The sequence below is a fragment of the Cryptomeria japonica genome, chromosome 6, assembly GCF_030272615.1.
Source record: "Cryptomeria japonica chromosome 6, Sugi_1.0, whole genome shotgun sequence".
Lineage (NCBI taxonomy): Eukaryota > Viridiplantae > Streptophyta > Pinopsida > Cupressales > Cupressaceae > Cryptomeria > Cryptomeria japonica.
The window spans coordinates 42,768,246-42,792,700 of NC_081410.1; the positions used below are offsets into that span (position 1 = coordinate 42,768,246).

Here is a 24,455-nt window from a genome sequence, read left to right on the forward strand (position 1 = left end):
CCTACAATCAGCAAGAAGCTAGTGGTTTGGATTACGAATCCTACCAAAGATCAAGTCTCACACTATGTCCTTCGAATTAACACACTACTTTGATTGAGCATGATTCAAGTAAATTGAACAACCATGAAGATAACCAAGAAAGTTGCAACAAAACACCATAACTTCAATATTTCATTGATTTCAAAGTCATCATATACAACAATTGTTTGAATTCCTTTCCTCAAACTCAATCTTGCTACAAAAGTAAAATTGCTTCTAAACTCTAATCTCTCTAATACATCAAACTTTCTCTCTAATCTCTTAACTATCTCTATTCTAAATGAAATGAAAATGAGGGTATAAATAGCATCCTCAATTACAATGAATGGTCCAGATTGAAAGCAGATCAACGGTCAAGATCATGACACCTAAACCCTAATTAGGGTTTGTTACAAATAGCCTCCTTTTATTGCACAACATTAAATGCATAGCCAATTATAAATTTGGCACGAAAATCTAGGAGACATAGACCAATGACAATTAGGATGCCATGTCATCTATAACAACCTCTCATCTAGAATCTTATTCCCTTTCCAATGCTCCTTTTTAGCATATGCAATGAATCTTGATAAGATTCCCTCGATCTCAGCAATTGGAATTTCGGGAAGATTCTTCATTCTTTCTTCCAAGTGGATGACTTGATCAAATGCATCTAGAAGAGCTGCGTCCCATGTAAGTTCAAGTTCCTTAGTCTTTTCAATCAGGAGCATGGTAGCAAACATCTGGTCCTGTTGCTCATCTGTGATATTGACGTCCTTGCAAAAGATGACCTTAATTCTATCTTCCAATTCTTGCAAATCCACATCTGTCTCAACTTCGATCCTCCTGCCAAGAATGGTACGTAGTACCTCAAATACTCTGTCCTGGATCGGGTTGATCACCTCCTCAACATGACTGCACCTAGTACTGATGTCCTCAAAGAGAACTTCCTTCATCTGGAGTAAGGTTGACCACTGAAGTAAACTGTGAGGTCCTCCATCCATAATCTTTTCCTGCGCTAGGACCTTCCTCGATGTTTGTCTAATTACTTTCAAGACAGGAATGATAACGTCCTTGGTATGAGCAAAAGCGGCTACCGTTATCATCAAATTGTGGATGATCTCAAGAACCTGAATAGCCCTATGAATAGTCTTCATCATCCTTGTTGCAAATTCTACGGCAACTGTATGAGATTTATCCATCCAAGTACTCATACGCTGGACCATACTCCTGAATCTCTCTGCTTCACCAATTGATTGAAGGGGAAGTGCCTGTATAGGTGATCTTGCTGGATCCTGACGTCCCAAAGGCTGATTGAGATGGCTGAAATATGTTCTCCATGCACCGACCTCCCTCTCAAGCTTTCTACTCTTCTCCATTTCTTCTCTAAGCTTGTCCTTCAATGCTTCAAAGGAATCTGTGGCATCATCTAGTGTCTGCTCAGCTGTGGATGGACCTAGCTCAAATGTCTCTACATCATATTCCTCTGCTAGAATCTCACCTTCATACTTGTCTACTGCCGGTGTAGCTATCTGTAATTTTCTGGATCTAGTCTCATCTCTAATCAACTTGGACATCTTGGTGGCCTTTCTCTTTTCTGTCACTTCCTGGGAATGTCCAACAAGGCTCTCTAAATCAATCACATTGTCTTCGTCCTCGATCACAATCACCTTTGTTAATCTTTCCTTCAACCAATCTGGGATGACTGATCTTGTCTCTTTAACCTGTATCTCCTTATGCAATATTTCTTCTTCTTTGTGAGGAGATGTTACTTCGTCATTATTCTTGTCTTCATGTAACTCATAATCTTGGAGAGATCCACTTGGCGACCCTTGAGGTACTGGTCCTTCTTTATCATTCTGAACCATCGACTCCATAGACTCTTCTACTTCAAGTGTCCTTTTCTCTTGTCGAGAAGATGTACCGGATGAACGATCTCGGTTGGCCTCTTGTTTCTTCTTGGAAGATTCTCTCTTTCTAGGTCTCTCTTTCCTCTTCGAGCCTCTTGGATGGAGATCACCTTCACTTGCACTTCGAAGGTTGCCTTCATTTGCATTTCTGGGATTAGGATTACCTTCGCTTACACTAGCCCCACCTTCGGCTGGCTTCTCTTCCAAAGTGAAAGTCATAGCTATGCCTTGCTCTCTCAACTTCTGATGCTGCACATCAACCCATCTGCGAGTACAAGACAAAACTGGAGCCATCAAGGCATCTAGATCCAAAATTTCAAGTTCATTCCAATCTAGCTTCACTGCTTTGCTTTCTCGGTCATAAGATGATTGGAGATGTCTGCCACTGTCCTGTGCTTGGTCGGCCACTCTGTAAATCTTGCATTTCCTGATGAAATCCAAAGGCATTCTAGAATGCATCTTTCTTTTTACTTCAAGATCATCCAAGAGATTCATCATAAAATCTTCAATCTGAAACTCATGCTTAAACTTCCTACCGACTGTCTCCTCTATATACCCATGTGGATCAAAGCTTTCCCTCAAAGCAAAGAATGGAAAAGAATACAAAGCTAACTCCTTCTCTGCGTCATCCATAGCTAAAGCATTAGGACATACCTCGACTGAATTGCCCAATATGATAGGTACCGGAACTCCATTTCCATGTCTGTGTCTGAATGCCTTCGCATAAGCTGCCAACTGTCTTGTTACCTCAAGTAACACAATTCTGTCTGTCGGATATCTTGGCAACATGTATGGAGGTGAAGGACACCCATGAACTCTAATATAAGTAAACTTCGGAAATTGGATAAACCAAGCACCGTACCTCTTTACTAGTTCCTGTGCATCCTGAGATAATCTGTTGTGAATCCCGCCTTGCAACGTCCTTGTGATGTTCATAGTGAAGGTATCATTAACTAACCTGTAGTTGCTTCCTGGCGGATGATGCAAGCGAACATAGGAATCACAAACTCTGACCTCGCCGGGTCCTCTTCCAATCACTCCTCTGTGAGGTAGTCCTGCATACTCGAAGCTCCTGATCAAGGCATAGATGACGTATGAACTCATGTGGAAGGACTTGGTAGCTTTGAGTCTCCTCAACTGTACGTCCAAGCAATGGCTAATCATTCTAGCCCAATGAATTGTTCCTTTACCCTGAACTATCACCTGGATGAAGTAGAACATCCACTTCTCAAAGTAAAAAGCCTGAGGGGCTCCTGTGACTCGGTTGAGCATTGTAATCAAATCTCTGTACTCCTCCTGGAAATCAATCCTGTGTGGGGTGTTCGGTACCTTGCTCAGGCGAGGACGACTCTTGAGTAACCAGTTCTTGTTAATGATGCTTAGGCAAGCATCTGGATCATCTTCGTACATTGACCTGGCTCCTTCTATGCTCTTGTAGACCATATCTCTGTGTTCTGGAAGATGGAAAGCCTCACTTATAGCTTCCTCTGAAAGATAAGCTAAAGTGTTTCCTTCCTTGGACACGATCGTTCTGGATTGAGGATCATAATGACGAGCACACTCGATCATCAACTCATGGCACTGTACTGCTGGAGGGAAGCCGGCCGCCTTAATGATGCCACTTTCAATTATCCTCCAGGCGACAGGTGATGGCTTGCCAATGTAAGGGACATCTCGAAATTTCTTCGTGCTGAAGTTGCCCAAGTTAGTATCTCCAATGTTGCTCCACTTCGACACAATCTTGGTCTCCACTTCTTCGGTCTTCTGATCTTCTTTCATGAGAGCTGGACGACTGGTGGATGCTCCCGCCTTAGGGGTCGCCATACCTACACAACATTTCACAATAAGTAACTGGATATTGCAATATATATCATAAATTAGAGAGTAAATTTTAGGAAACATCATGATAAGTCTTTGAGTTATCATTTCCTAAATAACGATTGAGCAACTGGAATTCAAAAATTCAAAATTCAAAATGTGAAGCTATGACGATCAACAATTCAAAATTAAAACGATAAAACCATATCGCCATACCTCACTTGAGAGCTAACTCTAGAATGCAAAACAAATGGATTCGCCTAGGCAAAATTGATATTAGATGGTTTCAACGTGATCTCCTCTTCAAAATAGCAACTTCGCCACCTTTGGGATGTCCTTGACGTGATCTTCCAATGTCTTTGACAAGTTCGCACAAATGAAACTAAGGTTCGCACCCCTTAGATTGATGTTTACGCCTTCCTTTGATGAAATTCGCACCTTAAAACACAACTCGCATTTCTCCTTTGTCTTCCTCAAATCGCATGTAAAGATGATTAAATGACAATGTGAAAATGAAATCTTTCACCTCCCTTTTATAAGCGCTCACCACAATTACCTTAGGCCGACTTTTTGCAAAATATAGCAATTAAAACGATTTTTAAATAAATAATAAAGCCGACTTTGATAAAATAAACCCAATCCAAGCGCTCCATTTAATTTTTAATTAATTAATAATTAATTATTAAATGCCTTTGTTTTTTAATTTAACAAATTCGATTTTTTTTTACAAGGCAAGAATAATTAATTAATATTTAGCGCAAATTTTAAATGCTAATTTAATTGAATTTTTTAATTTATCGAATTTAGCATTTAAAATAAATTAAAAAATGTTTGTTAGCGCCAAAATTTGAAAATGGAAAAGTGCAAACCTCATCGCCCTGGTCCCTGACTGAGGGACAGGAGCGAAATTTCAACTTGGTCTTGACTCTTGCTTTTTTGACATTTAAAATCTCCATCCTTACGTTGGAATTGGCATTTTTACTAGGAATTTCAAACTTGGGTGACTTGACCTTGCAAATGAGTGTCCTTTAGATGTGATATCGCCCTGGTCCCTTGGAGAGGGACAGGAGCAATCCCTATGTTCTTACTTGAAATTCTTCGTTCTTGATTTTAACTCTTCGTTCATTGCCTTCCAAACGACGTTTTAAACCCTTTGTAACTTTGCTTTGACATGATCTTTGAAGGATAACAAGTGTTTTAGCAAATATCGCCCTGGTCCCTTGGTGAGGGACAGGAGCGATCCTGGTGTTTCTCTCCTTCATCTTTGTAACTTCGAACTTCAATCTTCATTGTGAGGGATAAACAATGTTATTCTTTCATTCCACTCTCATTTCACTTGACTTCTACAAGGCATATTCGTTATTTCGAAGATTATCGCCCTGGTCCCTTGATGAGGGACAGGAGCGATCTTAGTGCTCTAGCCAACATTCTTCGTACTTAACCTTTAACTTCTCGTTCATTGCCTTCCAAACGACGATCTTGATCTTGTGCGACCTTGTTTTGACATGCTTTTGAAGGAAAATGAATGATTTTGTGAAAATCGCCCTGGTCCTTGCCTGAAGGACAGGAGCGATATAGCTTCCTTGGCTCGATTGATAGGCTTTTGACATTTGAAACCTTTGTATATCACCTTCTTAAGATGCCTTAGACCCTTTACCATCTCGCATGATCTTGACTTAACGTGATTTTGGAAGGATTTGGCCAATATGATAAATATCACTCTGGTCCCTGCCTGAGGGACAGGAGCGATCTTCAATGTCCCGGGCTCATGCTTGCTTTTAACAACTTGCCATTACCTTCATCGTGTAAAATGAAGTCCTTTGATCCTTCTTGGCCACTTGATACGCGATCAACTTTCAAAATCTAAGCCCTCATGAAAATTTCGCTCTAGTCCCTGCCTGAGGGACAGGAGCGAACTAGGGTATCTAGTGCAAAATCTTCATCATACTAACTTGCAGTTACCTTCAAAGTGCAACACAATATCCTTTACTCTCTTTCAAACATTCAAAATGTGAATAGCAACCCAAATTTAGCCTCATTTGAATACTTTCGCTCTGGTCCCTGCCTGAGGGACAGGAGCGAACTGGGTGTCTTGGTGTAATTCCTTCAACATTGGCGACCTTGGATACTTCGTTCTTCATTGAGACGCTTCGAAACGCCCTTGCCACCCTTCATCTTGACTTGGAGAGGTTTAAACTTAGCGGAAAGGCAACATAATCATCATATCGCCCTGGTCCCTGACTGAGGGACAGGAGCGAACCTGTACTTGTAGGCCTCATCTCACTTTGCCAACTTCAAAAATTATCTTCAATGGCCTTGTAGTGCTCCGTTTCATTCATCCATGCCTTGGAGTTTTCTCTTACTTGGCAAGAAATCTGTCTAAGGTAAAAATCGCTCTGGTCCCTGACTGAGGGACAGGAGCGAACTTGGGCATTTGGGTCCTTTGTAGATGTTTTGTAATCTCCAATTTGTCTTCAACGGGTTCAATTCACCTCTTTTCTTGCCATCAAACTTAAAATTTGCTTGATCTTTGTTTAAAACATGCCTTATGAAAAATTTCGCTATGGTCCCTGGGAGAGGGACGAGAGCTACAATGGATTTCGCCCTGGTCCCTGACTGAGGGACAGGAGCGATTTTTGCAATTTGGTCCACTTTCTTCATGTTTGTGCCTTCAAATTATATTCATCTGGTAAAATGCACTCCTTTGGATCTCTCCAAATCGTCAAGTTGTCAAAATCCTGCAAGGACAAAGCAATATTTGATTTTAAGCTCCGGTCCTTCACTGAGGGACAGGAGCGATTTTGCTTCCTGAGGCATTTCTGTGTTCGTGAAATTCTTCAATTTATATTCAACGGAAAGATCACGCCTTTCTTTACCACTTCCAATTCGAAATTCATGTTGGTCCTGCGAGGACAGTAAGATTTTTGAAAACGAGCTCCGGTCCTTGACTGAGGGACAGGAGCGATTTTGCTCCTACAGGCCAAAATATCATGATTTCACAAGTTTAATCACTTCTCAAGGCAAAAACAAATCATTCCCCATGCCCAGGATCAAATATCAAAAAACTCAAAATTTAGGTCAAAATTACTCAATTAAATAAAATTCACATTTTCATCATCAACATTAAGACAAATTAAGACTCTGCACTTCAAAATTCCAATTGAAAATAGACCATTCTGGCGAATTCATTCCATTCAAAATTGCATCCTACAAAAGGAAGCTTAAAAAGCTCTCAAGACTGACTGGACTCTGGCCTAAAAAGATAGTAACGGAAACCCTAAGGCTTGACCCTAAATCCAGACAACTGACAAACTACCAAAACCCTAAAAAGCAAAGCGAAAGGCGAGCAAAAACGAGCAAAAAGAGGGGGTCCCCATTTGCAATGGGGCGATGTGTGAAATGGTCACAACAGGTTTTAAGTAGATATATAATTATGTTAACAGGTTTCTAAAATGAATAATCTCACCATCATTCAGGTTTTTTGGTTTTATGGGTTATAGAGAATTTTCTTATCAATCAAAATTATTTAGTTTTTAAACAATGGATATTTTAGGGGGCAAGAGTTAATGCCTTATTTCACTAAACATTTGTTGATAATAATATAGATACAATAACAAAAGGACCGACACATAAAATGAAATAATAATTGATTGTTATTAACAAAGGACAAGAATACTCCTTATATAAGCCAATCCATAATGGAAACGGTCAAGAACGAAAGACAAAATAGAAGGATTCTAAATGCTAACTAGCTTACAAAATAGAAAGTTACTAAAAACTAACTAAACAACATAAATGACCATTATAAGCTAAATATTACAATATTACTTTACTATCCTCCCTTAATGGTCATTCTACTAACTACTATCCATGATCTACTTGTCTTTTGGCCATGAATGCATAGAAGGCCGACTCCTCCTCTAAATGCTCTACGACATGAGCCTATTGTTAAGACCCTCCCTAGTTGGATTGTTTATCAGCCAATCGCTTTCTGCAAAACTTCTTCATATGACCATGTTTACCACAATAAAGACATGTGATAGATGTTCAACCATCCCTCCCGCTATCTAGAGACATAGAAAATGAAATAAAATGCAGCTTCTTTAAAAACTTCGATTTTTGTTGATAAAAAATCGGCAAAAAAACAAAAACCCACAACTTGTTTTAAAAATTTGCAAAAAAATGAACAAGAAGAAACCACAATTTTATCCAGAAATTGTCAAAAAGATTTGTCAAAGACGGAAAGCCACGATTTTGTCCAAAAATCATCAAAAAGTTACTGCAAAAGAGCACCACAATTTTGTGGAAAAATAATCACCCTAGATGCAAGATTTGCAAAAACCCTCGACCAAAAACAACAGTAGATCCCCAAGCTCCCTGAAAACCCTAGCCGAAACTGAAAGTACTCACGATTTTCAACATGAAAAATCCATAATTTTCACTGTGAAAAATCCACAATTTTCAACAAAAAAAAACCTTCAACCAAAAAACGTGCACCAAATTACCATATTTTTTATCAAAAAATCATTCAAAAACTTTGCTGGTTAAAAGCCTTGATCTCTAGCAGAAAAAACCACGAATTTTATTTTATAAAATATCAGCCACAAAAACCCCACAATTTTTGTTTTTAAAAAACTGATCAGAAACCTTCTACAAATTATATTTCTAAGTAAATGCACCCCAAAAAACAACATATGCCCTGATACCATGAAATAATAATTGATTGTTACTAACAAAGGAGAGGAATACTCCTTATATAAGCAATTACAGAAGATCTTTCCATAATGGAAATGATTGAGAACTAAAGACAGAATAGAAAGATTTTGAATACTAACTGAATAGAAAGTTAGTAATGACTAACTAAATGCCTTAAATAACCAGTATAAGCTAAATATTACAATATTACTTCAAATAAAAGGCCTCAAGATTTCTATGACATGATGTATTCTTTATCCTATTATAGTCAATAGCCTCATTCAAAAACGTAGCAAGATGAGGCAATGATTAACATTGATGATATGCTTACCTATAAAAGGTTGGATAAAGGGAATCATAGCTTCCATCCATAGTGTTGTTTGATTAGGAAGAGCTATTGTCATATGCTTAAGCATACATCCAGATCGTCTTCTTTATCAGCTTTGGATTATTCGCCAATTTTTCATATAAAAGATAACAATAGAAAATTTATCAAGATGATCACAATGACATGTCTCACATTTAGCATTTGCCAAGTGAAAGTTGCTCATTTCCTACCTATCGCAATTGTCTCTCTTAAACATAAAGATAGCGAACTAAATATTAACATATACTATAATTAAACAATGACCGAATCCATACATTGTTTCATATTACGATGAATTCCTTCATCGGGAGAAATGGCATATGCAACAGATATTTTGTCTTGAATCTTAAAAATATGCATTGAAATACATTTTCTTCTTCAGACTATTCTACAAGTAGTTGCTAAAGTGAGTCTTCACCGACTGAAAAGTAACATTATTGGTATAAGAAACTTTACCGAGGAGTAGTCCAAGCCCTTAACAGCATTTAGAAAGCCTTCAGATAAAACATTGGCAGGTGTTAATTTCTGCAGCAGTCAACTGTCTCATGAATAAAGTGTCTTCAAAAAGAACTTACTCAATGCTTTGAATGGGCATATAGCATGCTGAGTTTTTGAAGTTGATTGGAACTATTCATCATGGTAATAACAACAAAGGGGCAAACGTTTTTAAGCTCTCTTTACCATAAAAGTAACCCATGGCGTTGCATTTGAGAGGACAACAGGAGCATTTATTTGGGTTCCATCAGATAATAAAACCTGAATATAAGATCATTCAAGCAAATTAAAACTAAAAATTTATCATCATAATCTAGTTTCTACATAGTCGTAATTGGTACAAATATTCTCTTATAAAATTTTACCACATTACAAATTTAAGTAACTCACCCCACTAACAACCTTTGTTTGCTCATCTACCATCAGTTGTCTAACCTGCAAGAATGGGAAAGTACTTTCATCAGAAAAGTCCTCTTGTTTCTAGGAAATGCATGTTCAATATCAAACATGATGAAATAATACTGTGGGGTACGAAAGATGAAAGAGAATGAGCATAGGAATCAATACTAACAAAGTCAAAAGAGAATACAGAAATCTACAACATATGACTAGACTGTTTTAATGAGCCAAAAGCCATTATGATGTTATTGAAAATGGTAGCATAAAGCCATGTTTTCATGAAATCTAATATTACCTCTTGATTATCAATAAACATGCCAGCCATGTTCAGTTTAGCGAATTTTAGATAAGACATAAAATGCAAGGAAAAGAAGCATACTTCTATGCTTATATACTAATAAAGAATAAGAGTATTCACAGAAAAAGACTACAACTATTTCCTGACGAATGCGATGGAAAATGTCCTCTAGGTGACATCTCTAATTCTACAGTCAATAGCAATGCTAAAACCAGTCTCATACTTGGTCAAGGACCATACATTTGTGCATCAATTGCAGCACCAACATTTCCATTGGTACACAATTCTGCACAATCTAGATCTCCTCAAACTCAACTTTGTCCCTTTACCTTACGTGACAAGAAAACAGAATTCTATAACATATGACTAGAATGTTTTAACGAGCCAAAAGCCATTATGATGTTATTGAAAATGGTAGCATAAAGCCATGTTTTCATGAAATCTAATATTACCTCTTGTTTATCAATAAACATGCCAGACATGTTCGTTTTAGAAAAATTTAGATAAGACATAAAATGCAAGGAAAAGAAGTATACTTCTATGCTTATATACTAATAAAGAATAACAGTGTTCACAGAAAGTGACTACAACTATTTCCTGACAAATGCAATGGAAAATGTCCTTTAGCTAGCAGCTCTAATTCTACAGTCAATAGCAATGCTAAAACCAGTCTCATACTTGGTCAAGGACCATATTTGTGCATCAATTGCAGCACCCACATTTCATCGGTACACAATTCTGCACAATCTAGATCTCCTCAAACTCAACTTTGTCCCCTTCCCTTACGTGACCAGAACTGTCCAGTGCTTCTTGAAACAGCTCATCCATAACCAATAAAAGAGAAAGGATCACATGTGGAAGGGGAAACATTAATCTTCCACAATGGTTCCTGTGCTTCAGCATTGCGATTTACATGTGTAGATACATAGAGTGAGTTATATTGAGAAAATAGATACTTGTTCATCTCCTCCAAGAGATTGTGATGTACAAAACATTCCAATTAATAAACTTCTGTTGTAGTTCTATATGTATCTTTTAAATTTATGTTTTAATGTAATTTCTGTATTTGATTTCTTAATATAATTCACTTTCACCTATAACAAAAAAATCAAATAATTTAGGAGGCTACTTTCACCACTTCAATCATTTAAACCCTCAAACAGCACAAGGAACAATTTCTTCAAAAATGGAGCTGCAAGAACATGCGATCAAGCCTAAGACTGTTATTAAACAATACACACAATGTCGTTGGACACACTGCTCAATAAGTTGATGGAAAGTACTTTCATTCAGGCTGCATTCTTTCCAATTACGATTCAGTCTTTGGAATTGGCTATAGCATGTGCTTAGCATTACAATTCAAGAACTAAAGATATCAAGTCTTCAAATAATCAGGTGATCTGCAAGTTTGATGCAGAAACATTGGACGTAGCCCTGCATTTGCAGCCCTTTGAGGAGATTCAACTTGTCAATCTTGAGGATTCTGAAGCCCAATCAAATAATAAATTGCCACATTGTCAAAAGGAGCTTGCACACAAGTCTGATGATTTCAAAATGATTTCAAATAATATATCAGTCTGATGATTACCATGTTGAATAGGGTGGCAAGGCAGCTAGAAGCTTGAACATTCAAGAATTTTATATTATTAGCATCACCTGTTATAGTGCCACTACCACAATTTGAGCTACTACCTCGTGAGTATCGGATGGGATAAGTCGCATCCTCATGAGACCAAAGGAACTGCTCCAAACTAGAGATATTATATCCACACACGACTACTTAATGCACAATTTGTAAAATTCTAGTATAATTTGTCTTCTTCAATATTCCAACACATGGATCCCCCTCCAACAGTCACCATTGATCTGAAAGAAAGAAAATTGGCAATCAAAATCACCGTAAAGAGCAATCAATGAGAAAAAAGTGAACCACAAGTTTATTTTACTCCTTTTGTTGGAAAGATTCTTCCATGAAAGAAAAAATTAAAATAATGCTTCTGAAGACGAGCTCTAGTACCATATTGAAAAAAATGATAGAGCATACTGAATGATGAAAATACTAAACCATAATTCCAATTGTTGAAGTTATAGCTGCGATAGAGATCTAAAATGAGATCTATTCTCCTCTCCAACGTCTCTTATTTATTTTGTGGCTTCAGTTACTGTTTTCTTTATTGCATCGCTTTGACTGCTGTCGGTGAGATGTCTATGTGGATGTCGGTGGAATACTTGTGTGGCTGTCGGTGACTCTTCCCCTTCCATCGTGGAGCCTCTTCACTTGCCTTGCGATTCTTTATGTATATCGCTCTTCTATTTCCGTGGTCTTCTTCTTCTACGGCAGATTGATAGTCATATTGCTGGCTTCCAATTTTGTCTCGTAGCAAGTTGAGAATAATATGTATGAAGTCTGTCAGATCAGTAATATTTTATGTTTTCTGTGTTCAGAGTTTTCAGACTTATGAAGGTTTAAAGAATGTATATTTGATCTATCATTTGACTTCATTGTTATGATTGATTTGTAGAGAATCAAACTTATCTTATCTTATTGTGATTGATAGTAATCTGAAACTATCAACAATTGTATTCATTTTCAGAGATATAATAAAGTTCATTTTTGAGTGGGCTGGGTTTTTCACCCTCAAAGGGAGGGTTTTCCCAGGATAAATTTTGTGTATCTTGTTTCAGATTTCTGTGTTGCTAAAACATTAACATGGTATCAGAGCGGGTTCCTCCTATAGAGTCTAACCGCTTGAGGGTAGATCATGTGCTTTTGTCCTAGGATGGGCACTGCAGTTTAGCATTCTGGCACATCCTGCTACAGGTGGATTTTTGTCGCATTTATGTGGTTGGTCCATCACTTTGCTGTGGATGGTATTAAAGAAAGTTCTTTAGATGATGCTTAAACTATGCACGGGGCAAATATTGTGGACAGATGATGACTGATGCCGAGGGCCAAAGGCCACACAGCCATCCGATCATCACTAGGTGCTTCGGTGTGATCAATCCAAGTGAATGGAAACTCCATTGTTGAGCAAAATTATAAAAGGACGAATCAGAGATTGCATTCAAGGAAGGAAGATTGCTTGCATTTCTTCGCAGAGGAAGAATCAACATTCAGAGGGAGTCTGACATATCGTCAGAAGTAACCTTGCACAAGGAGGTCAGAAGATTGATTTAAGCTTCAGAGGAAGCTACATTGTCATGAAGATTTGGTTAAAGCATTTTTCTCTGTGATGGAGAAATTTGAGGTGAAAGCCCTTGTTAATGAGTTCTTCTCTGTGACGAAAAAGTTCGAGGTGCGATCCCTTGCTAATGAGATCTTCTCTGTGAGGGAGAAGTTCGAGGTGAAATCCCTGATTAATGAGTTCTTCTCTACGAGAGAAGTTCGAGGTTAAATCCCTTGATTAATGAGTTCTTCTCTGCGAGAGAAGTTCGAGGTGAAATCCCTAGATTAATGAGTTCTTCTCTGCGAGAGAAGTTCCAAGTGAAATCCCTTGATCCACCCTCTGGGAGTAGCTATGGTGGAAGTCATGTGTATGACTTTATAATTTTTATTTATGTTTTCATTCACCCTCTAGGAGTAGTTAAGGTGAATATTATTACGCTGAGATAACAACTTTACTGAATAAAATCTGTGATGCGACTCTGTTGACTTTCTTTGATTGCAGTTGTATGTACCTATCATGAGATGATGAAATGAAGATCTCTCTCTTGCTAAGAGGGAGTGTTGAAGTTATAGCTGCGATAGAGATCTAAAATGATATTTATTCTCCTCTCCAACGTCTCTTATTTATTTCGTGGCTTCAGTCACTGTTTTCTTTCTTGCATTGCTTTGACTGTTGTCGGCGAGATGTCTATGTGGATGTCGGTGGAGTCATAGTTGGACTACTCGCGACTTGGCTCGACTTGCCAAGCCCTTGAGAAAAAAACTCGGCAAAAACTCGGAAAAACTCGGCGAAAAGCTCGGCAGCGTAAAAACACGCTTAATTTTAATAAACAATGCATTTTTTTTTGCAAAATTTAATGAGAAGATGCATCCAATGAGTCAATAAATGATAACACGAAAGAAACAAGCTGATTCTAGATATATTTAAATGCAAAGTGTCTACAAAATCGCATCCTCATGAGGAATGTTGATGGCTGGAAGCAAAGTAGTAAATAGTTTTTGTAAAACCAAAAGTAAATACATCATTACAAATTACAATTACAACTTCCTCTTCCTAGCTCTAGCTAAAACTAGAGGAGAGGTAAAACTAGAGGGTCTAGTCCTAGAAGTCTGCAGTGGGCGTGACTGTGCCTCCTTGCTCAATATGGCTGGCTCATCCTCCATCCTGGATGAAGCTATGTCTCCACCTGCTTGTGGCACTGGCAATGACTCCTCATCCTCATCCTCTTCCTCCTCAATGTCATCCAGCGTGAAACCAAATCCACCCCCCTCCTCCTCCATAGCTTGCCTCTCCAAATCAGTGTTGTCATCCTAAGAAAACAATGGAGGTTGCTCCTGTGATGTCCAATCACTATAAGGATCCGTTGACGTGTCTGGAATCGCATTGCTGCAAACTCCATACGGCCAACGTAGAATAGAATAGCCGACTGATTATCCTACTCTCTCTTGAGATAAGGAAGTCTCTAATGCTGTTTTCTAAGTTTGATCAAAGGAGACTACCTCAAGGTTTCTTTTGTCAGGTCTTGACTGCGGGATTTTTCAGTGGCTTGATGTGTTTTTGCTGGAAACACAAGGGGGACTTACGTTTAACTGGCAATTTATGGATAAGTTCCCTGGAACTTTTACGATCTTTCTATCGGATGATATCGGTTAATTTCATACTGTTTTGATAGGACTGCAGATCTTCTGAATAAAAAAAGGAAAGAGGAGGGAAGGATAGAGAGGGAGAGAAAGACATGAACTGTAAATTCTAACTAAGGCAGCAAATTCAGTCAAGCAGACAAACACCTCCAGGGAACTAGATTAAACATCACCAGCTATTTAGACACAATGTTTGCATAAATCTAGTGCAATCTTCAAAGGAGAAACTAGATTTTCATATTATCAAGTACGATATTAGAACTTCTACATTCATAGTATGTATTTGATAACCGAACTAAGCATGAAAGGGTCCAGATTAACCATGCAGAAAGAAAAGCAATCAATTGTTCTCTAATGGTATGGACTGTAAGGATTCTATCAGATGCTTGATTTGAAAAATGCTATGTAAAATAAATAGACATAACTGAAAGCTTTGTAAATTAAGTGAAGAAGGAGACCATGCACTCACAAGGAAACTTGAAAACAGTCTTAATTCATTGCATTAATTCCTGTAAATTTCTCCAGAGCTTTTGCAACAATCCAAGAACTTCTTACAAAAAAGAGGGAAAACCAGTCCCTTAAATAGGCTTCAAAAAGGATGAATGGCCTAGATTTAATCTAAACAAGGGGCCCAGATTCATCCATAAAGCATGGCTGCCCATACCCATAAATGAGAGGCAAATATCAACAACTACCCCAAAATGGGCAATAACTACCCAAAAAGGGATAATTACAACAATTTGGAACAATCCAAAAAGGTGCATCAAAAAAAGTTTTACATTTGTTGACCAAAAGTCAACTGTCACCTTTTTGGCAAAAGTGTACTTTTAAGATTTGGAGGGGAAAAAGCACTTTTGAGAAATTACTTTCTCTATTTCGGTCTCACACTCTTTCTCTAGAAACTGATCCTTGCCATGCAGGTATTCCCGCCATAAATCACGACCTGCTGCTCGTTCCTCGCGAACGTATTCCTGGAATTTGATACACAACTGGAAGAGCAAACTGAATGGAGGCATGGGAGGGTGGCGAATTTTGTACTGCATGCCCTCGAGATACTGGTCCACGTGCTTTAAACCGTCCTTCCAGCTGGAGCGATTACGCTCAAAGCATAATATATCTGAATGGAACTGACCAACAAAACTCAAGTCCTTAGTGGAATAGGAAATCTTATCCGTCCCCAACCTTTCTTCCCAATCCGGCTGGATTGCACTGTCGGACAGGTCATTTATCCATCCTGAAACCATTGATCGGAGGATGGTCTTACCTAGTTCTTGCATGTTCCCCAGAATTACCTCACATGTGTCACTTTCTTTGTCAATAATTTCTTTGGTGTCACTCTTCATGGTGATGGTCCAGTACCACTCCTTGAGAACACTGATGCTATGAGGATTTAGGATGGTAGACAATGTGGGAATTTGCGCATGTGTCCAGAAAAGAGCTCTCATGAGGGGAAGGGTAGAGGCTGCCACTTCGTGCATGTGAAGGGATTCCTTCTTTACCTCTAACAACTTGACTAGAGTGAGCTCTCGATGAAGGGCCATTTCTTTCACCTCCTTAAGGAACTGTTCTCCCCTTTTCTTGATGTCTTGCATCCACTCCTTGACAGCCTTTGCGGTATCCCAAATTCCTTCAAATTCAGTTGTGGTCCTTTGCGCCAACGCTGTCGAGGGAATATGGGATTCGGAGGGGTTGTGTAATGGACTTAGGAGCTGATCGATGTATTCCTCGGCTTGCTCGGCACGAGCCCGATACATATCCTTTTCTGCTGTGATCTCTTCGAGCTGTCTGAGTATGTTCTGCACTGAATCCTTAAATTCTTCTTTTTCTTGCTCTTTGGTAGCTCGTCTGATGGGGACAGTTGTGATGCTATAATCTGCCAGTGTTATCTGATCTGCTGGCTTGTCTATGGGCAGGGTGGCAATATGAAGAGTGCGGTTCTTTTGCTCGTCCTTGGTCACTCTAGAATACGCCCTTGGTTTCTTCTTCCCTTTGGCTTTTGCTTGATCCATACGCGAGAAGATATCCTCTAGATCGATGGGTGTTTTGGTGGCGGCCTTGCGCTGAGCTCTGGCAATCAGCCACTCTTGAGGCACTGTCTGGGTTGATGATAGGGTCAAGTCAGCATTCTGCTCTCCCACACTCTCAACCGACTGACCACAAATTCACAGCTGCCCTGCCACCGGAGGAGTGAAAGAGGTGTGAAGCTCTTTGCTTGCAGCTGAATTCTCCCCTATTTCGCTGAACAACTGCCTGACATCTTCATGTGAAGGTTGTTCTTCAGTTCTCTCGAGCTCATGAGTTTCGTCTATTCTTTGTTCTCCCTCGACGGTGGAGTCGTCTTTGGCTATATTGAGGAGCAGCAACTCGTGACGGCTTTGTTGGGTAGGTTCATGCACTTTGACCCCTTGGGTGGATGGGATTTCTCCTTCTTCTATTTGGTTACCCAGTTCGGTCAATTCGAGGGCCCTTAGCTCAGTGTCCAGCACATCAAGCGCAGGAGGATCATTGGCCTCAAATGCATCGATGTCACTCTGGGAGGGCGGAGCAGGTACGCAATCCAATCCTATAGCATCGTCGGACGAACTGGGATCTTTTGAGGATGAAGTGACCTCAGGCCTCTTTATAGGAATCTTCTCCCTTCTTGTTCTTTTGGACGTCCGAGTTCCTCTGCAAGCCTTAGCCTTCTTTCTTTTCTCTAGTTTCTCAGTTCTTTCCCGGGGTGCACTAGATGTTCCTTCGTCTTCTGAAGACTGAGAATCGAGACTGCCCATCAAATGGTAAGTGAACTGGACTCCCTCATGGACTAGCCTCTCGATCTGCTGATGTAACCACTGATCTGTGTACCTTGTTGGGGCTGCCATGACTGCCTCGAAATTTGTGATTGGATCCTGGGACCAATCAATGCCTGGCAAGAGATGCCTTACTGCTTCAAATTCTCGGGCCTGGAGGCAATTTCCTGAGTCTGTGAGCTGATCTGGGACCCGACGGTATTCAAAGAGTCGAATCTGCTGCACACTCAACCTAGAATATTCCCGTCGCCTGACCTCGTAGTCATCGGAGCAATTCTTCCAATAGTCTTCAACTAACTCCTTTGCTCTGTACCTTCGACCATAGGCTCTTTTAGCAAGATTATCGTGATCAAAGTATTTTCTTGGGAAATGGTCCTGTAGGCCATAAGAGGTCAACTCTGCAAGGGACTCCTCTGCTAGGGTAGGGGTCTTCAAGTGGACATCATGGCTGCCTATGATCATAGGAAATGTGAATCCAGCCTGCTTGCTTTCTCGGAGTAAGATGTCGACCGGGCGGGACTGCCTTGCAACCTCCATAAGAATTACTTTGTCGATTGGATACCATGGAAGTCGGAGGGGAGCACCATCAAAGCCAGCTATTCGGATGTAGGAAAACCTTGGGAACTAAATGAACCAGGCTCCATACCTCTGCACTAAAGTAGTAGCTTGCTCCGAGAGCCTTATGTGTAAACCTCCCTGCATTAGCCTAACCAGGCGCATTGTGAAGGCATCATTGACGCGTTCATACTGACCAACCGCGTAAGCCGGGCTGTTCTTTTCCCTCTGAGCTATATCCTGGTAGTGCAGCTGTGGGTAACAATCATAGACTTTCACCTGACCGGGCCCATTCCCGATTTCACCTTTCATTATCAATCCTGGCAGTGGTTGGTTCTTGGCGAACATATAGACCAAATAAGAGGTCATGGTGAAGTACTTCTTCGTTTCGAGCTCAATCAGCTAAGTGTGGATGTTATCGCTTATGATCTGGGCCCAGTCAAACTTAGACTTTCCGACGAAGACCTGCTCTGTAAAATAGAACATCCGTTCTTCAAAGTAGCTGGACTTAGGAAGTCCCATGACTCGGCTGAGTAAGGTGACCATATCCCCATGTTCATTATGAAAATCACTCCTGGGGGTCTTTTTCACAATCCTGGTGCTTGAAGGCCTTTTCTCCTTGAACCATTCTTCATTGATCAGTGCTTTGCATCGGGCCAAATTCATATCATATGCCCCTTGTGCTTCGTCTATGGTTGTAGCTGTGGGATTATTTGGAAAGGGGATGTCAAATACATCACCAATAGCCTCAGGGGAGAAGTTGGCGATAGTCATATTCTCCAAAAGCACTAGTCTGGACTTTGGTTCATAATGCCGAGTAGCCTCCACTACTAATTCATAGTTTTGTATCGCTGGAGGAAAACCCGTCGCTTGGGCGATGCCACTTTCCACCATCTGCCTAGGCCTGCCATATGCGTTGGGTGAGAAGACCCGATTCCTGAAGTCCTGAATATCGATATGGCCAAGGTCAGTATCACCAATGTTGTCCCAGACACTCTGAACTTTCGACTCTCGCAATCCTCCCCTCTGATACTGATACTTCATCCTTTCAACCTTACGCAGGATATCTCATTTGGATGCTCATGAGGTTTCGGTTGCTACGGGCGTTTTTTATGATTCCACTGCCGATTTAGGCATTTATCCTGCACAGTCGGACGCAGATTACGAGGTGATACAAGAAAGGTAATGCGGGTTAGATAACAAAATGCTCCAGCATGCTAGGATTAATTTAAAATTTAGTTTGGACATGGAGCAATATTTCTAGCTAACAGCTTGATCAATCCCGAAACCAGAATATTCACGAAGATTCTTGACTATGCATTTATACTTATCATTTCTGGATTTTGGATTAACTTTCAACAGAGACAAAGCATGAAAATTTTCCTAAGTTTCAAAAGAGATGCAATTTCTGGCGAAGCCTTAAGAGTGGATTTCTAAATTTCGAGTGCTTTGAACAACGTTTATGAGCAAAAGAGATGAAAATTTCAAGAATTCAAGCATTGCGATCAAATTTTACACATTTGTCTATTTGATTTAAGCATTTTTCAAATGATCATACGCACCAAAGCGTACTTACCTGATGGGAGCGGATGGCGAGAGATTACCCAACCTTGTCGCGTGAAATGAACGGACGATCCTTCAAAGTTTGAATTCCAACGACTATCTCTTTGTTTTAAATTTTCGCAGTTACTGGACAAAAGAGAACTTATCATTTTAAATGGTTTTCTTCTTACCATGGGTGATTGGCAATCTGAGTTTAAATGATCAGGAGGAGTTAATGCAACACTTTACCTTCTTATTTTCGGACCTTGGATGGTTTTCAAATTTCAAACTACGTTTTCCTCTTTTCAAGCTTCGCAAATTTCGCGTTTTATACCTTTTAATTCCAAGGGTCCGAAAATGGGTGTTTAACGATTTTCGGAGCTGGGGCACTTTGGCGAATTTCGGACCAAGTGCGTCCCTTTTAAATATTTCGCACACTCTCCATTTGCCCTCCAGGGTCCGAAAAAGAAGACTTAAGTGATTTCGAACGATTTTCGGACCTAAACGTGTTTTCGCGATTTTGCCCTTTCCACTATCTAATTTTTTACTCCCAGGTCCGAATTTGAGCGTTTTAAGTATTTTGGAAGTTTGAAGAGGTTTTGCAAAATTTCGCACTGCATATCCTTTTCGAAATTGCTCTAGGGTCCGAAAATGAGGCGCTTTAGTGATTTCGGAATACTTTGCACTTTATCTCCTTTTAAAATTCACTCCAAGGTCCGAAAAAGTAACAAGTTAAAGGTTTTCAGACTTAGAAGATGATCCCTTGCGACATTTCGCACCTACACATTCGCCCTGGGGTCCAAAAATGTAACGCCCAAGTGCTTTCGGAGTTGGAAACACATCTGGCGAACTTTGGACCTGAACGCCCATATGCGTGCGCTCTTTACGTTAGCCATTTTTTAAATTTCGGAGCTGGGGTCCGAAAATAGGGGGTTCTGAGGCGTTTTCGGGGCCTGAGGAAAACTTTGCATTTTGCGCCCTCCATCCTTCGTCCCAGGATCCGAATTTGGACATTTTTAGTGATTATCGGACCTGGAACCATCTTTTGCAATACTTAAAGGCTTTCGCATTATTTTCGGACCAAGTGGAAAGCATCAGATTTTGAAATTTTCGCCCCAGGGTCCGAAATTCGATCCCCTGGGCGATTTTGGCAAGATTATCTTAGTGAGATTGTTCAAACCTCAGACTAGCCTTTTGCCGGATTTCACAAATTTGGTTTTAGGAGGCTTCAAAATTCTAAGGCATTTGGCCAAGCAATTCGATCATTCATTAGCAAGCGAAAATTATCTTTTCTTCAAATCTTATAAACATCGCTGTGACAATCCTTATGCAGTCTGCTTCAGAGTTGTTGTGCGAAAAACGGCGGCTTTGGTCTTCGTGCGACCCTTAGGCGCACTGTCCTTTACTGCCTTATGCCTACCTAAGGCGATTTCAAAACTTCGAACAAAACTATTGGCGTTCACGCCCGAGAGCTAGACTAGCCGGGAAGATTCATCGGCTCATTACCCTTACATCAATCACTTCACGGACCAGTCGCGGACTCACTCGAAGAGATGCGGGAAACTCCACGTGAAACCCAGCAGGGCAATGACGGAAAACTCAAAACAGGAAGGGGGACCCTGTCGGCGACAGGGAGCATGTGCAACGCACAACAGGATCTATATGATCCAAGTCAAGTGGACCACTCGCTACTTCCTCTACCTTCCTTACGCGCAATCGAAGATTATATTGCACAAAGACAAGGTCATTGAGGTGTTTTTGAGCTAGCTTGCTCCTCTTCTTCGTGTCGATGGCTTCAAACAAGCTCTAATTGTGCTCACAACTGGATGAACTACAAGGTTGACATAAGATTATGAGGGTAAATTTTTTTAGATTTGGGGTATTTCCACCCCAACTTTGCCACCAAGCATGTGCAAATTAAAATTAGGTTGAAAGTAGCACCCCTCGTCGAGGTCTGAGGGTGAGAAAAAGAGGGGTAGAGAGATAGGTCTAGATCTTGGTGGAGATCTACAAACACGCAATATTTGAAATTTCATCATTCATACTCATAGTTTCAAACTTTCAACTCTAAAATGTATAATACCAAGATTTCTTCAATGCTAAATATGTTGTTATATGGAGCCTAATCAGACTCGGAGGTTAAATTTTCCCTACTTCCATCAACGCAGTTTCCCCCTATATTTTTCGACGGGGGTTTGGGGGCAGCGCCACCAAGTTGGGGTTAAGGGGCATCGCCACTTATACTTAAATGTTATATTTCATGTGTATATTCTGATGAAGAGAATGAAACTGACCTAAAAAAACAAAAATTGATAATTTTTTGACATGTTTGGGCCTCTTTTTTTAGTCTAGCCGAGTTTTTTAAAGAAACTCGCACTCGGCGAGTTTTTGAAAATCGCCGAGTACTCTGCGAGTGTTCCATCTATGGGTGGAATACTTGTGTGGCTGTCGGTGACTCTTCCCCTTCCATCATGGAGCCTCTTCACTTGTGTGGTTGTCGGTGACTCTTCCCCTTCCATCGTGGAGCCTCTTCACTTGCCTTGCGATTCTTTATGTATATCGCTCTTCTATTTTCGTTGTCTTCTTCGTCTACGGCAGATTGATAGTCATATTGCTAGCTTCCAATTTTATCTTGTAGCAAGTTGAGCATAATGTGTATGGAGTCTGTCAAATCAGTAATATTTTATGTTTTCTGTGTTCAGAGTTTTCAGACTTATGAAGGTTTATAGAATGAAATTGTATATTTGATCTATCATTTGACTTCATAGTCATGATTGATTTGTGGAGAATCAAACTTATCTTATCTTATTGTGATTGATAGTAATCTGAAACTATCAACAGTTGTATTCATTTTCAGAGATATAATAGAGTTCATTTTTGAGTGAGTTGGGTTTTTCACTCTCAAGTGGAGGGTTTTCCCAGGATAAATTCTGTGTATCTTGATTCAGATTTCTGTGTTGCTAAAACATTAACATCAATAACACTGAATAATATGTAGTATTATTTTGTTCATTGGGATATATTTCCATTAATTACAATATAGCTTTTATAAAGCCTTCGCATATTTCAACCATCCAGCAACTAACACAACACCAACATACCCAACAATATAGCATCACCATCCTAATAGCTAACTTTATTACACACCACTAAGTCACCAAGGCAACTTTATTACATAAGGTAGGCCTTATATTCTAACGTGTTCATGTCCCATATATCGTCTTTTGTCAATTGTAGGAATTAATAAAATGTCATTCTATGTTTGTTTGTTTCATTTCTTCTAAATTGTTAACAATCTTTAGAGTATCACTATAGATTACTAATACTAGAACCCAATTCTAACTATTTCTTCAATCTTACTAATGCTTGGTTTCAATAATGAAAAACTGTGTATGAGCACATGCATGTTCATTTACTTATAACACATATAGATAGGATAGCATAGAGATAAATATTATATAGTAGGAAATATATAAAGTTCCATCTGCAAATCCAACTCCAAAACTTGCTTACTTTAAAATCACAAGGTCCATATATAAAAAAACCATTTCCCTTAGTAATTACTCATAGACTATTAGTGAAGAGTCATAACATATGCAGGCCTGCACAAAAACGAGAGATCCCTGAAAGTGCCAACCCAAACAGTACATATAGGATGAATTTATGACAGATTAGATGGTTAACCACAAAGGACGTTTGTAACCCTTCCACAAAAGTATTGATATCATAATAAGAAAGCAATCTAATTACATTATGCTTTTCTCAATCATTCATTTTAAAGTGCATGTTATTTATTAACTATAGAAATGGATGACTCTACCAAAGAATGATACAAAATTATATCAACATTCTTCCTTTTACAGTCAATAACTTAATAAATGAATGGAAAAACATAAGAAGCAAACGCATAAATATTGGGAACTACACCTCCACATTAGTCACTAAACTAGCTCCCGCTTCACTTGCAGCTTTTGCTATTGCATTAGATACAGCGCCCATTCCTCCTTCGACATACCTGATAAGTAACAAGATGTGATTGTTTTAGTTTATCAAATATCCAATCCATCAACAAATAGAATTCGTTATCCAAAGCAATTAAGCTAACTTAAAACCACTCTATACGATTAAATAGCTATATTCATATCTCCTACTATAACTCAAAGTTTAATTTCACTCTTGGGTCCACAAGCTCCACACCAAAAAATTCCCTACTACAGATTTGTAGCCAATGATAGCTCTAATTTACCTACTATCAGATATTTCTACCCTACAACTCTTCAACTATAAGGCAATAACGATGAAACACGTCACCATCATTTTTTTATAAGCCCAAGATTGATACTTTACAATAGCATGGTGTACCATTTTAGTGATAAGCAATGTATGCACATTAATTTTGAGATACCTACTCAAGTGAGGGATGCTTAACTCACACTGATGAGATATTTGGAGACTCTTAATAATCTTGAGAGTTTTTTGTTTATGAACTTAGCTGAAACAACCCAACAACTATTGATAAAAGAAGGCATATGCTTAGCTTATTTATGTTGTGTAGATTTTGTAAAATACAAATTAATAGCATATATAACATTTTGAGAAGACTTTATTATCACTAATTGACATTGTACAAATATATAATCACAGCTTAACTTGGGCAAACACCTATCTTCTTCTAGGCTTGAAAGACCAACTCAAACACAATAGCTTATAATCTTGCTTGGACTTGCATGAAGTTGGCAGCATTTTTTTGTAGGATGTTAAA

General features: G+C 39.3%; 1 protein-coding gene across 3 annotated transcripts in view; it reads right to left on the reverse strand.

Annotated features, from left to right (window-relative positions):
- Positions 1 to 24,455, reverse strand: part of LOC131072144 (uncharacterized) — a 173,196-nt gene that overhangs the window by 57,985 nt on the left and 90,756 nt on the right. For all 3 annotated transcript variants that reach the window (XM_058008219.2, XM_058008217.2, XM_058008218.2), the window contains 4 exons: positions 23,621 to 23,708; positions 9,694 to 9,738; positions 9,490 to 9,564; positions 9,265 to 9,333 (listed from right to left, as the gene is read on the reverse strand). In XM_058008219.2, coding sequence (XP_057864202.2) covers positions 9,265 to 9,333; positions 9,490 to 9,564; positions 9,694 to 9,738; positions 23,621 to 23,708 — 277 coding nt within the window. The remainder of the gene's footprint in view (positions 1 to 9,264; positions 9,334 to 9,489; positions 9,565 to 9,693; positions 9,739 to 23,620; positions 23,709 to 24,455) is intronic.